Below are 15,361 nucleotides of genomic sequence, written 5' to 3'. Positions count from 1 at the left end.
TGTCTGTGTGTGTCTATGTGTGTGTGTTGTGATCTCCATCGTCTCACAGCTTCGGCATATGACCAGCTCCTTAGCACCTCTTAGTAACTGATAGTCGTGAATACAGGCACAAACAAACATTTAATTCTCATTCAAGAAGTAGAACAAAAACAAAACACAATACGTGTACATGATTGGTCATATTCTGACACAATGTATACAACATGGCACAGAGGCAGGGATAACACAAAGAAAGTGTATTGGCACGAAAAACAAAAACCATGTAATTTTGTTCAGGACAAATATTACGGTTTCATAAGATCAATGTTGTCTTTACACTCCTGAGTCATCTGGGTACTTTGTAAAGAAAGGTGATAAAAGTAATACTACAGGAAACTAAATGAGTGCAAGTCAGTGTCTCTGATTTCAAAGCACACAATGAGATATGCACTTCAACTTCTAAGGGGCAATACTACTTAGAAGTTGAATGAACTTGAGCATTGTTCATTTCATTTTTCCCAGATCTTACCATCACCTACTTTAGCCATGATAGGTATTATATGAAAAGAAATATGGTTTGTGATGCAAATTAAATCTTTAAAAAAATCTAAAACTCTTTGGAGTTGACACCCTCACGGCTCTCAACAGGCAACGCGATAGAGTGGATGAACATCTACGTGTTGCTGATTGATAGAATTAACACTGCACAGGGTTGGTCTGGTACGGTTTGTTAATAGCAGGAGAGTTTAAATGATGGATAATAAAGCTCATTTGTGACATGCTTGAAGTAATCATCTCACAGACACTACAGAGCCTTTTAGTGGCTAACTGACGGCAAAATTCACAGATTGATGCCACAATACCTTCAAGCTACTTTTAAAACAATACAGATCCAAGGTTCTTGATATTGTACCATACTGCAGTAACCGATAGTATGCACATTTCAACAAAAACATTTGAAAGCAACACAAGATATGAGATAAATAAAATACAAATATCACAATGTCATATTCCAGATAATTGGTATGGGCACTAGTCTTTTACAAAGTCTACAGGACATCTTTATGCTCAATGAAGTCACACAATCTACATCTCACACACATAACCACACTCTTGCTTTCTACTTGGGCACTTAACACAGTTTAAATCAAATATCATTTTCCACTTTTTTCTGTAATTATATTAGCAGTATCACCTTAAATTCACTTTTACATCTTAAATATACATTTAGCTGTGAGCCAGTGACTGTGAAAGATTTCGCAATAACAGTAGACGTAAGCGTATTAGTAGGCTCCTCTATCTAAAAGTGTACCTAAATATATATGCTGCCACAGTATTTTCATTGTGTATATGAGTATTATCACTGAAAATAATAATTCCGCACTAGTCCTGTCTAGTTTGTCTCAAATACAGTTCTACAAATTAGACAAGTGTAATACCATCTCAGGTATGTCTCTGTGATTGGAAAAGCAACACTGGCATGTACGCACAGCTGTATCAGTTTGAATGCCTAAAAAGCAAAACAAAAAAGTGAAAGGACATGAAATTGTTGTATCACAGCTTTACACCACACTTCTGGGTTTTGTGTGCTCGAAGCACTAGCCATTTAGGGCTACTGAAAAGGCAAAAACAAGAATAGAAAGGGTATAATTATTCTTCAAAAAAGAAAAGAAAGCACCAGGCTCTGCCCATGTCGTCTAATCTATTGAACTTTTCCTTTTAACTCAGCTTGTGCATACTTCCCTTGTAAAGGATAATGCAACATTAAAAAAAAAAAAACCTCCATTCACATGTTAGATTTCTTCTTTGGTGCAGTATATGCGCAGGCTGTGAACACCAGGCTGAGCTTGCTCTGTTGCATGTACAAAAACAGATTTTGTAAGAGTTGATATATCTATTTTCTTCTATTTCAAAACATTTTTGACATATACATTTCCTTTAATACAAAACATTTCTCCCTTTTCGCATTGGTCAAAGAAAAGCCTCTTTCACTTTGCTGGCAACTGAAAAAACCTCTGTCCCAAGCCAAGAAGCTTACCAACATGGCCTGTTTAAAATTCTGCAACAGTTTGGCATAGATTTTCCTGTACATCTAAATGTCAGAGGAACACCCCACAAGACAACACCTGGAGGTAAATAGCAAGCACATAGTCAGGATCAACTTTCCCCTTCAAAATTTCCTCTTCATGATGTCACATGATCAAATCAAATCTTTTTGTTTATGGCTAAGTATTGACAGGTGAAAGGAATAATGTGGATACATGGGTAAATTTCTATGACATATGACATTTTCACTCTAGGCAATACGCCAAATCCAACCTCCAACAGAGTTGGGAGTTTGCAACGATAAAGCTCTCATAACCAACGGCCTGAAGCAAATGCCCTTTGCTGGTCACTCCACTCCACCAATCATGTAAGAGACATTTCTTCATCATTGTTCCTAACTCTCGACGGCATCAGGCGGCGTTCTCCCGGGCTGCGTGTCCCGCGTGTAGTAGACGCGGTAGTAGAGCGTCTTGGATCTGAAGAGCGAGTAGGAGTTGTCGAATTTGAGCAGGTAGATGCCCCGCCCGGGGTACTTGTGGCTGCCGGCATACACCTCCTGGTGGCAGTCACGGCGGTAGATGGGGATGATTTCATCCATGGGGGGACCACGATCCTTACTTCCCCGCTCCACATCACCTTTACCTAAAACATTAAGAATGAACATCCGATTACTGGTATGCTAGGAGTATGACATTTTCACTATTCAGTGAAAGCATGTGAGTCGGTCAAATTCCATGCCTTTATTTGGCATCTTTTTTTGAGGGAACCTCGAAATCTAAATCTCTTAAAATCTATAAAAGGGGAATGAAATCCAAATATGCATTTGAATTGAGTGAATATTACAGATTAGTACAATATATCACTGAAATTTGAGGAATATTGGACAAATCTGCACAAAAATTATGAATTTGTGTAGTTTTGGTGCTGCCACCACTGGATCAAAGACTACAACAGTTTGTGACATCACTGCAGGACAATGATAAACAAAAAATATAAAGACAATATCACACACACACACACACACACACACACACAAATCATTTTTTATGAAAGTACACATTCCCTCGACTTGTTACTGAAATATGTTACAGGTAATATTATTTCCCCTGCTTTCTGAAAGAGGTAAGTTAAGTGCTCCCTTCTTATGCTAGAAAAAAGACAATATGTAGAATTCTCTTTTAATACTTTCTTTGTATCATTGTCCTGTAGTGACGTCACAAACTGCAGTAGTCTTCTCATCCAGTGATGGCGGCACCAAAACTTTAAAAATTCATAACTTTTGAAAGGCATTGTCCAATTTTCCTCAAACTTCATTTCTACTAATATTGTTACATTTATTTCGGTTTCATCCCATTAAAGGAGACCTCCAGATGATTTTCAGACTCTTACATTTGAACTATAAATTATCTATACTGAGTACAGAGTTTCAGAATTCATAGTGATTGGGGGAGGAATAAGAATGTGTTCAAAATTTATAACAAACTGCAATGAACAAGGATGATGACATGGCAGGGTCACCACAAGAATGCATGAGTTGGGGTTCAAGGAAGCAGAATTAAAGGGAACGTAAACCCAAAAAGCAATGTGGATTGAGTGATAGCAGCAACATTAGTAGAACACATCAGTGAAAATTTGAGGAAAATCGGACAATCGATGCAAAAGTTATGAATTTTTAAAGTTTTGGTGTAGGAACCGCTGGATGAGGAGACTACTAGAGGTTATGACGTATGAGTGGACAACAATTCAAAGAAAATATAAAGGAAATTCAACAAAATTTCACTTTTCTAGCATTATGAAAGAGCACTTGACTAACCGCTTTCAGAAAGCAGGGGGAATAATTGCTACCCTTAACATATGTCAGTATCAATTTGGTGGAATTTGTAATTTTCATGAAAAATAAATTTTTGCGAAATTTTCTTTATATTTTCTTTATATTGTTGTCCACTCATACGTCATAACCTTTGGTAGTCTCCTCATCCAGCGGTTCCAGCAACAAAACTTTAAAAATTCATAACTTTTGCATCGATTGTCCAATTTTCCTCAAACTTTCACTGATGTGTTCTACAAATGTTGCTGCTTTCACTCAATCCACATTGTACTTCCTTTAAAGAAGAAGGCATGCATACATTTTATACAGGTGAACTTGTTAAGCAAGCAGTATTGTAATGGAATTACACTGCTACAATTCTGAAATATGTGACGCTCCTGTGTCATCAACACTGTTCAGTGTAATTTGTTTAAGATTCTTCAGAGTATTGGTTTCTCTGCTCAAGGACCACAATAAATTCCACAAATCTATATAATGGAGCTGTCGATTTATGTACTACACGATGTGAAATTATGAAAATCGTCTGGAATGCCCCTTTAGGAGTAAACTTGCACTTGGTGTGAAATTGGTCTTCAAGCTTCAGATCCTGACACTCGCAGCAAACCTACCGATTTCCCCTTCCTCATCCTCAAACTCCTCTTCTTCCTCGCTGGAGTCGCTGACGTGCACGCTGATGGCGTTGCTGTCCGACTCGGTCCACTCGAAGTAGAGCCCGAAGCCGATGTCGTAGCTGTCCGTGGCAAACTCCCAGAAGATATACTTGCCCTCCTGATGGGTGGGCACCCGGACCGTGACCGTCTCTCCGTGCCCGACCTTGATCACAGATTCCTTCTCTGTGGCAAGCTCCTTCTTAAACTCCTTGATGTTTTTCCGCGTCCAGCATGATGCCTTGGATATGACTGGATATTGCTCCTCTGAGGAAAGAAACAAAAAATGAGTAAATAAGTTAATTGATAGATAGGTAGATAGAGAGATAGACAAAATCACTCAACAGGAGTCATGCAATAACACAAATTGAAGAATAGTGACTGCAAAATAGTAAAATGCCATTACATGCTACTCATACTATCTGATTGCTATAATAATGATTCTTATAATATCAGATGCTTGGCAAATAATTTGGAAGGGCTGTATGTCATTAGTGAATTAAATGTGTAACATACAGTCCCTTTATGCCAAGAAATATGTTCCATGCCTTCAAGCTTAAATGCTTCTTACTGGAAGTCTTCAGAATTCTTTTACATCTCTTCAAGGGGCAAAATACAAGCATTTTCTTACTTTCTGTACATCTAAGTTTCGAGCATTACATATACAAACCAGCCTTGCTATTAAAATAACTCAATTTTCACAATACAAATAACGAGTATTTCCATAATTGCAAAAATGAAATGATCATTTCAAACATAAGCACAAATAACTTATAGCTTATACTTTAAAAAAAAAAAATCTTCACATCACACTTGTGTACAGTGAAAATGCTTTATAACCAAGCTCTCAAAGCACTGTCTGACTATAACTCTTCATTTGCCAGGGTGGACACCCCCCTTTGTGCCACATTATTCTGAGACACTAACAGTTTCATGCTTTGAGAAAACATTCTGTTTTTCAAGTCTATGTAACTTCAATAGATTTCTGTTGATCTGGACATATAGTGAGTATTAAAAGTTGTAGAGAAAATGCCAAGCTTTGCTTTGATGTATTATTGTACGGCAAATCTATTACTGTTTTTCTTTCACATGACTAGTAGCTACATAACTGCAAAGGCATGACTTTTGCACACAAAACAGTGACAGAAACTTAGAAATTACTCTCAAATCCAGTAGAGTACACCTCTTGATAATCAATCACTACATGAAATGCAAACTATATGTGAGAGGAATGGAAGCGCGAGAAACGCTTTCATTGTACCGCGGCATTTGGCGATTTATCGATTGGATTGTGCGGATTGGTGCTTTTGAACAGAATATGCGAAGTTGGCACGCCGTCGACTGAGTCGGACGTGCGAACGTGGCACATAAAGAGTTAAACAGACGTCTAAACAGTAAGGTGCTTTGGTCAGTGAGAACACTGGTGGTATTTTTGGAGAGTCATTATCCACACGGATTCAACATACCATCACTGTTGAGGGGTATTGTGTTGACATCTCCATTGGGAGGGGCAGCATTATCCTGATCGCCCAGATGCAGGTTGTGGAGATCTTGCGCTAGCACACTGCCAGCTGTGCCGTCTTGGGCTGGTACACCCTCTGGAAATAACATCACATGAAAATTGCAACAAACCAACAGTTAAAATCAGCAATGACAATTCCTATACATACAGACACACAGCAACTTTCTCATAAAGTACAATAACAGCAGGATAAACAATGAAATAGTGTCCTAAAAAAGCATTTCAGAAACTTTTTAAAGGCTAAAGACAATTTACTGTGATGCTTCAAAGTTTAAACTTTGTTTGTCACATTTCATTCCTCTTTCACTTATTACATTCCTATCATACAACAAGTTATTTCAAATCTTGTAAGATTGCAAGTAACCATTCAGAGGATTTTTATGAGACAAAGCTATCAAGACATGGCAAACATGAATGCTGGGTATTTAGAAGTAAGGACTAAAACTTTCCCCTCAACTTTTTAAGAGAAGATCATGACAGAATCACACACTTAATACTTTGTTGCTACTTTACAACTCTACATAGGATACAGCAAAGAGCACATGTGTCAGATTCCTATTTGAACTAGAAAACAAATCCGCTTCAAATCTTAGCCATATTTAGAAAGTTTTCACGAAACACACACTAAAGTAATCATTACAGCTGGTTCCACCTAGCCCTGTTATTAGCATGAATTGCTTCCCCAAGTTTTCATACTGTGCATAAATTTCTGCTAACCTGAATGATCAAAAGTATATTAGAATGTAATGTACATTATAGAACAAACTAAGGCTGCATTCTCTCATGATATTACAACATCATTAAATCTGCACTTGAGTGTTGATATCCTCTGGCTCAGATTCAAGACTTTCTTCTCAACAGAGAACTTCAGGTCAAAGTGAAGAATTTTAGGATCATCCTTGCCAGATAGGGGGCAAAAACACCAAAGTGTAGTGCCTTGATTTAAAAAAACAAAACAAAACAAAACCAAAACCAAACAAATATATACATATACACACACACACAGATATACTGATCTGTTCCAGCAGGACGTCATAGCTGTTAACATACCTAAACTGAAATTGAATGATCTGCCATTAAAACGAGAAATTGAGAAAACAGAAAAAAATGACACATCATTTTTATACAATCGCAGCGCCCACAACAGGAAATCTCAAACCATGTGTTCTTATTCTTCGGTTTGAATATTGATCCCCCCCAGGGGACTATGGATCTATGCACCTGTTTTCTTCATCCTGGGATATGACATGATTTCCACCAAGGGGTGAGCTGAGCAGACAGTAAACATACCTGTCGTGTTTTCCATTGTTGGCCGAGAGTGGCTGAGCTGCACTTGTTGCTGGTGGTTGTGTTGATTGGGATGTTGTTGCTGTTGCTGTTGCTGCTGGTACAGCTGCTGCATATACTGCTGGTAGTAGTGCTCTTGTAGCTGTTGTAGAAAAACTTGTTGCTGTGTGTGGTATATAAAGGGAAACAAAAAAAAATGTTGTGACATAAAGGCACAATTTTGAACAATTTTGCCAAGAAAAAACGTTGGCAGCTAACACAAGATACAACATTTTTCCTCCACTGAAAAAATGTGTGCAGTATCAAATTTAACTTTTTTCTGAACTACATATCCAGTAGTATAACACATACACATTAACAAAAACATCTGAATCTGTGTAATTACATGTACATACATTGTTTTAAAAAAAAATTGTGCCCTACATTCATATAAACTGCAATCTACATTGACATGAAACTTATCGCATAGTTGACTACTAACCCGTATCTTGCAAAATGGGTGGGAATTCACTACACATTTACACCCAATGAAAAAAAATCATTTCGATTTTGATTTCTTTAATTCTGAGTAGACTCATTCAGCAAGGTATGCTTCTGAATTCATTATGAGCACATCCTACATCCTCTCTTTCTTTATTTGCACTCGTCCAGAAATCTTTATTCATAAGTGGCACATACACTTATGAATAGACCAGTTACATAAATGCTTTCAGGTTTTTCCATTATGAAAACTCAAATACCTCTCACTGAGTAAACCATTCTGAAGACATGCTTTGAATTACAGAATTTATGAAAAAGGAAACCAAAAATAACCTCCAGTAATGGACACTTGCGTTGACATTTCTTGGTAAATGGCACTTGAAAAATAGATAGGTGGCATCTGTTGTAATGAGTTTCCAGTGGATGCAAAATCTCATGATTGTCTGTGAACATTTGTTCTCTCTTTAACAATCTTCTGGCTCAGAATCATAAAAGATCTCTCAACATATGATTTCAGTTCAAAGTGAAGAAAAATTTGGAGTCATCATAGCCAGAAATGATACTTTATGAGACATTTATAGTTTGGACCTATCACATCAATGAATTCACACATTTTGCTCTGACATAAGAAATGCATGCACACATTTTTTACTCTTTCATCAAAGTTAATCTTATTCATCATTCAAAAGCAGATTTACTCATGGTATGGAATTGCACCTTGAGCTCTCTGTACAACAAAGGGCTAAAAAACATGGCTATGCATATACATTTACATATCATAAGAGACAGATTACTCTGTATTGAATGGCATTATGGGACGAACATATATTGTAAAACACGATATATTCACGGCATGAAATTCTTGCGAATTGGTACTATCTGCCATATTCACAGCATAAAATTTCTGTGAATTGCCATTGGCATTCAATGCATACAATATATAGACAAGAGCTTTCATGTGCATTTTAATGTCGTGAATCTTGGCTCTTGCAAATTTGCGAAATTAATATGCACGTGAACATTCCTCATTTTACAGTATATTATACATCTCTACTGTGATCTAAAAAAAAAAAAAAATAGGGGATATAACTAAGCGTGTGCATGTGTGTGTGTGTGTGTGTGCGTGTGGGTGGGTGTATGTGTGACATATACGAAGGGATCATATTCAAAGAGAAAAATAAACGTGTGCTCCTATAAATTTTTCTTAGCATTCCTTATTAAAGGCCATCGCAATATTGGTTGATTTACTGTTATACTCAACACACACCTAATGTCTTTTCGAAGTCGCCCATCATATTTAGCCCAAGTTTTCACTGATTTATCACTTTCATCTTTTCTCATTTTAGTCATAATTAACATGCTCGTGGGCCAAAGTCTCACTTTGAACTGTTTCTCCACTTACCTGCTGAGGATTGTGCGGGTGTTGCTGGGCAGCGAGTGGGCGGAGCTGTGGCTCCAGCTGCTGGAATATTGCCTCTTTGAATTGTAACCTGGGAGGAAGACAAAAAAACACACACAGCTGCTTGCATCGTCACTTTGCACCAGAGTACATACTGAGCACAGCTTCTGCAATTATAATACGACATTGGCCAACCTGCTGTTTTCAATGTTTGCTAATTCTCTGTGTGCCACGGTGTAAACTACCTGTGTGCCACAACATTCTGACACCGGAAAACATGACCACTTTCACACATTCTGCCTTTTAAAACCATGTTACTGTTTAAAAAGGCATTTATTCTAGAAATGCACGTACAGAAAAGTTGCACAGATAATTGCAAGATTTGCTGTGATGTAATATATTAGTCTGGTAGGAATGGGGGGTCCCCATGCACCCCCCGAACACATTTTTTTAACTTACTTTTTTGTAACCCTTAGGGTGTCTAGTTAATGAATTTTTTTGTTCCCAAGAAAAATTCGTGTCCCATGGGGGTCATTGGCGGCCATCTTGGCAGCCATCTTGGATTTTCAGGGAAAATCATTATCTTCCATAACTTTTGAACTACACAACATAAAATTATAAATAAAGCACTTCTGCAGGGCAAACATGACACGAGTAATCGATTGCAATGGTTATTTACATGATTAAAGCAAGTTTGAAACAAGAAAAGCCTAAAAACATGCAAATTTTGGTGTCATTTTCACCGAAAACTACCCAAATATTTTAACTTTTGAATTGCACAACATACAGGGACAAATAAAACAGTAATTCAGAGTTAATACGGCATGATGAATCGTTTGAGAGGGTTATTTACATGATTAAAGCAAGTAACATACAAGAAAAGTCCAAACATGCGAGGAAAACCAGTGTCGTTTACTCTAGAAATATTCCCAAGTAGTCTATATACATTATATACATGACAATCTCATACCTCCTAAGAGTAAACTTACCTCTTTTTAACAGTCTGGTAGGAAAGGGGGGGCCGTGCACCCTCCTTTTTGTATCCCTTAGGATGTCTATTTGATTTTTTTTTGTCTCCAAGTGAAAATCATGACACATGGGGGTCATTGGCAGCCATCTTGGATTTGCGAGGAAAATCATTAGTTATCATAAGTTTCCAACATACAAGGAAAAATAAAACATTTTTTAGGGTAAATGTGACATGAGGAATCGATTGAGATGGTTATTTACATTATTAAGAAATGCTTGATACAAGAAAAGTCCAAAATATGAAAAATTCTGTATCGGTTACACTGAAAAGTACCCAAATAGTTCAACTTTTGAACTATACACAACATATAGGGACAAATAAAACATTTCTTCAGACGAAACACAGCATGAGGAATCAATTGAGATTGTCATTTAGATGATGAAAGCAAATTTCATACAAGAAATGTCCCAAAAATGAAAAAAATTAAGTGTTGTTACTCTGGAAATGGCCCAAATATTTCATGCTACATACATGACAAATTGCATACCTCACAAAAGTGACTAACAACTCTGTCTTTAGATCATTGCCCAAATAGGCCTTTTTTGTTTTGTATCAAAAACATTAAATAGAATCTGAAGAGAAAATTAATTTCAAGCATTGTCACCCCTCACTTGGTGAAATAGAATAAGAATGTAAGCACTGTGGTAATTCATATGCAAATACCCTTAAAAAGAGGTGACACATGATAATAATGTTGATCACAACACTTAAAAGTGACTAATGGACAAAGATAAAACTTGAACTGAAATTTAACACTCTTTGTGCGCATTCAATTTCGTTTCATTTTATATTTAAAACGAGTTTGAGTTAGGATATATTCAAGGAAACAATCACTGTGTCAAAATGTCGAGCCGATTTCAAAAATTTAGATGCCAAAATGGTTTCATTTATTCTCAGGTTAAAAAAGCAGTTCATTCAAATGTATTTGTTTAAAGTATATTGTCCGAAAACAAAAAGAGAAACATTTCATTTGACAGCCGGAAATCTAGCCTGTGAATAGGGACTGTATATCAATGTGGATTGCTGCTACTTTAATTTAGAAATATTTGCATATGAATCGCTTTTGTGCTTACATCCTGTATGCATTCAATTCAAGTTCACATTGATTGGAATTATCAGTTTCCTTTCGAATTCTGTTAAAAGTATCTGATACAAGACGCAATATTCAAGCTATTATCAAAAGACATAATGATATTTTGAAAGGGTTAGTCACATACCGATTAGTGATTGGCTGAACACAGTCACGTGATGGAAGTACATTCATTATGTTCGCCCATGGGCGAACATTCATGTAATATTCTCCCATGGGAAAACATTTCCACGTGACAAATGACAGAATTAAGGCCTAGGACCGCACCGCACTTATAACCTCCCTCAATAGCATTTCAAACCCTTCGGGTGGAACATTGGGTATGTTCCCTCCGCCGCCAGTCATCATCTACATATTTTAACATCTGTGACATGTGTATATGCTTTTCATGAAGTATGGAATTAACGTATATTGAAAAAATATAAAGTAACACAATATGACTTCACTTTTCTTAAAAAGTATTCTGAATGCTCATCCTGTGTAACTGTACAAACCACAGAAGCGGTTATGCGATATATCAGGTTTTCATTTCACACTTCTTTAATTTCTATACCAGTAGTCATCATCAAAACAATCATTGTAATCAATTTGTGGCCTCTCTTCTTCATCCTCTTTCATTTCCTCAGTAATTTTCTGAAGCAAGTCAATGAGGGAAGTCGGAAAGATAGGGCGACTTGACCACACTGGCTCCATCATAACAAAGGCTACCTTCTGCCGTCCTTGCCCAGAATCAAAGGAGTCATATACAGAGCACCAGACGATTGGTTGGTCAGCTCTCTTTAAGATGGCAAGGCGATGGGTCACACATTTAATGTGTGGGATAAGGTTGTCTCTGCAAGGTGTATATGAGCATGAAGAAATCCACATTGGAGTTTGTCGTCATTTGTTCGCCCTCTTCCATCATCTGCTTTGCATGATGCTGTTGTAAATAGACTTCTCCACCTCTTATGGTCATACATTAGGCATGTGAATGCTCCAATGTCGTCTGTCACCTCTTATTGGCTCTACAGACCACCCATCTCCAAGGTTTAAGTGGGGGAAAAAAACATTGGCACATTTTAAAGTCATGTTGTAAGATTTCAGCAGTGTTCATTATAATGTAATATTGAACAATTTACCACATTTCAGTAAAATATTGCAGAGATTATAATGTCAAACTACTCTCTCCTGAATGCTGTATGGTACATGGGGTGGCTTTGTAGATTCAGGGTCCGACTTTGCCCCCTACTCTTGAAGGCACTTGTTACATCTTCCCCTGTAAACACATGTCGTCCAAGTATTGTGGTACAGTAGCCAGCTCCCTTTGATTCTGTATGCCTGTTCAACGACATTCACAATCTGGCAATGCTCGACAGTCCATTTATCAAGGAGGATAGTGAGGGTGACGGAGTAAGCATGGTGCAAGAAGATCAAGAAAATGTCTGTGTCTGGTGTCCTTACCACAGCTGCTCTGTACCCAAGCTTAATAGTGGAATACTCGAGGTAGAGCGCTACCCTGGTGTCCTTCTCCTGCATGGTTAGACGGCAGCTCATGGATAGAGGTTATTGTCTCCTGGGATGAATAATTAGGTGAACAAAAAGAATGCAACAGGAATCACTTAAGCTTCAGAGAATGTGATTTCTGTTACATTACTTTTGTTTACACAATGATATGTTCAAAGAGACAATGGCGCGATATCCATGAGTGACTGTCTAACCAGTATAAGGAGACGGACACCAGGGTCGTGCTCTACCTCAAGTGCGCTGCTAAGTTTGGGTACAAGGTAGCTTTGGTGAGGAATCCAGACACACATTTTCTTGATCCCCTTGGTCCATGCTTAATCCATTCTACAATGTATATTAGTATCTTTCTTAATAAACGGAATGTCACGTATTGCCAGGTTGTCAGTGTCAATTAACTTGCATTTATATAGAATCAACGGGAGCTCATATACTGTATACCAAAATACCTGGACTGTATTTGTTTACCGCGGAAGATGTAACAATTAAAGTGCCTTAATGGGTTGGGAAAAGTTGGACCCCTAAAGAATCTACAAAAGCCACCCCATATACCACATAGCATTCAGGTGAGAGTTGTTTGATATCATGATTTCAGAAGTATTTTACTGAAATCTAATAAGTTGCTCAGTATTATATCATAATAAACACTACTAAAATCTTAGAATATGACTTTACAATATGCCAAGTTGAGTGTTTTTTTCCTCACAAATCTTGGTGATGGGTGGTTTGTGGAGCCAGAGGTGACAGATGACATTGAGGCATTCACATGCCTAAAATGTATAGCGAGGCCCGGAGAAGTCTATTATAATGGCGTTCGCAGCATCATGCTAAAACAGATGGTGGGAGAGGGCGAGCAACTGATGACCAAATCCAAGGTGGATTTCTCCTTGCTCCCACCTGGCAGAGGCAACCTTATTTCACACTTTCAATGTGTGAACCATGGGTACCACCTTGCCATCTTCAAGCGATTTGACTAGCCAATCTTCTGGTGCGCTACATCTTTAATCCTGGACAAAGGTGGCATAAGACAGCCTTCGGTATCATGGATCCGGTGTGGTCAAGTGGCCCTATCCTTCCCACTTCCCTCATTGACTTGCTTCAGAAAGTTACTCCGTAGACGGAGGAGGATGAAGAGGAGGAGCCAGACATTGATTACAATGATCGTTTTGATGATGACTGGAAATTACCAGAAGTGTAAAACCAAAAGTTAACATATTATCGCTTACCGAATCTGTGGTTTGTATAATTGCATAGGATGAGAATTAAGAATATGTTAGACAAATTAAAGTCATAGAGAGAGAGAGAGAGAGGATTTCTGACTGTCAAGTGATTTTCATATGTTTACTTTCAGACAGGAAGGCTTTAAACAAATACGTTTGAATGAACCATTTTAACTTAATCTTAAATAAGTTTTAATGATAACAATCTGACACCTAAATTGGTGAAACCGACAGAGCATTTTGGTACAGTGATTTCCTTTATGAAAATACACTTACTCAAACTCTTCAAATACAAAATTATATGAAATAGAAGATGCACACAAAAAGTGTTCAATTACATTTTAGGTTTGAATTTTGTCGATTAGTCACTTTCACATGTTGTGATCAAAATTTGTATGTTCACCTCTTTCGATCTGCTTTTTTAGGGGTATCTGCAAATGAATTGCCATCTTGCTTACATTTTTCATTTGATTTCAACAAGTGAGGCGTCAAAATGCTTGGAGTTGCATTGTTGCATTTTTTTTTATATACAAAACACCATATTTGAGCTTTGATCTAAAGACAAAGTGCCAAGTCACTTTTGTGAAGTAGTTTGTCATGTATGTATACGGATTTTGGGTACTCTACAGTGTAAATGACACCAAATTTTTCGTATTTTGGACTTTTTGTATCAAACTTGCTTTAATCATATAAATAACCATCTCAATCGATTCCTCATGATACAGTTACCCTGAAGGAAATGTTATATTTATCCCTGTATGTTGTGAAATTCAAAAGTTACAGAATTTACTGATTTTCCTCTCAAATAAAAAATGGCCGCCAATGACTCCCCCCCCCCCCCCCCCCCGACACGATTTTTACTTGGAAACAAAAAAAACCCACCATCAAATAGACACCATAAGGGATACAAAAATTTAGGGTGCATGAGGATCCCCCATTCCTACAAGACTATTAAGACTTTAGTGGTTAGTCAATCATATGAGGTATATAATTGTCATGTATGTATATGGACTATTTGGGCAGAGCAAACAACACTGTTTTTTTATTCGCATGTTTGGATTTTTCACGTATCATAATTGTTTTAATCATGTAGATAACAATGTCAATCCATTCCTCATGCCAAATTTACCCGGGAGAAATTATTTATTTGTCCTTGTATGTTGGAAAGTTCAAAAGTTATAGAAATTAATGATTTTCCTCGCAAATCTAAGATGGCTGCCAATGACCCCCATGTGACACGATTTTCACTTAGAGACAAAAAGAATCAAGTAGACACCCGAAGGGATACAAAAAGGAGGGTGCATGGGACCCCCCATCCCCATTCCTACCAGAC

General features: G+C 37.5%; 1 protein-coding gene across 1 annotated transcript in view; it reads right to left on the bottom strand.

Annotated features, from left to right (window-relative positions):
* Window positions 1–2,385: 2,385 nt before the first annotated feature.
* LOC139708469 (Golgi resident protein GCP60-like) overlaps window positions 2,386–15,361 on the bottom strand; it is a 39,936-nt gene continuing 26,960 nt past the window's right edge. Inside the window, exons 5-9 of the mRNA XM_071620424.1 lie at window positions 9,192–9,279; window positions 7,313–7,472; window positions 5,967–6,098; window positions 4,462–4,767; window positions 2,386–2,667 (exon numbers count right to left, since the gene is read on the bottom strand). Of these exons, the coding sequence (XP_071476525.1) occupies window positions 2,420–2,667; window positions 4,462–4,767; window positions 5,967–6,098; window positions 7,313–7,472; window positions 9,192–9,279 (934 nt within the window). The 3' untranslated portion in view covers window positions 2,386–2,419. The remainder of the gene's footprint in view (window positions 2,668–4,461; window positions 4,768–5,966; window positions 6,099–7,312; window positions 7,473–9,191; window positions 9,280–15,361) is intronic.

This window comes from Diadema antillarum, unplaced genomic scaffold (genome assembly GCF_040938485.1).
Source record: "Diadema antillarum isolate AM-2024a unplaced genomic scaffold, OU_Dant_1.0 scf00000036, whole genome shotgun sequence".
NCBI classification, from domain to species: Eukaryota; Metazoa; Echinodermata; class Echinoidea; order Diadematoida; family Diadematidae; genus Diadema; species Diadema antillarum.
This window is presented reverse-complemented; position numbering and strand designations above follow the sequence as displayed.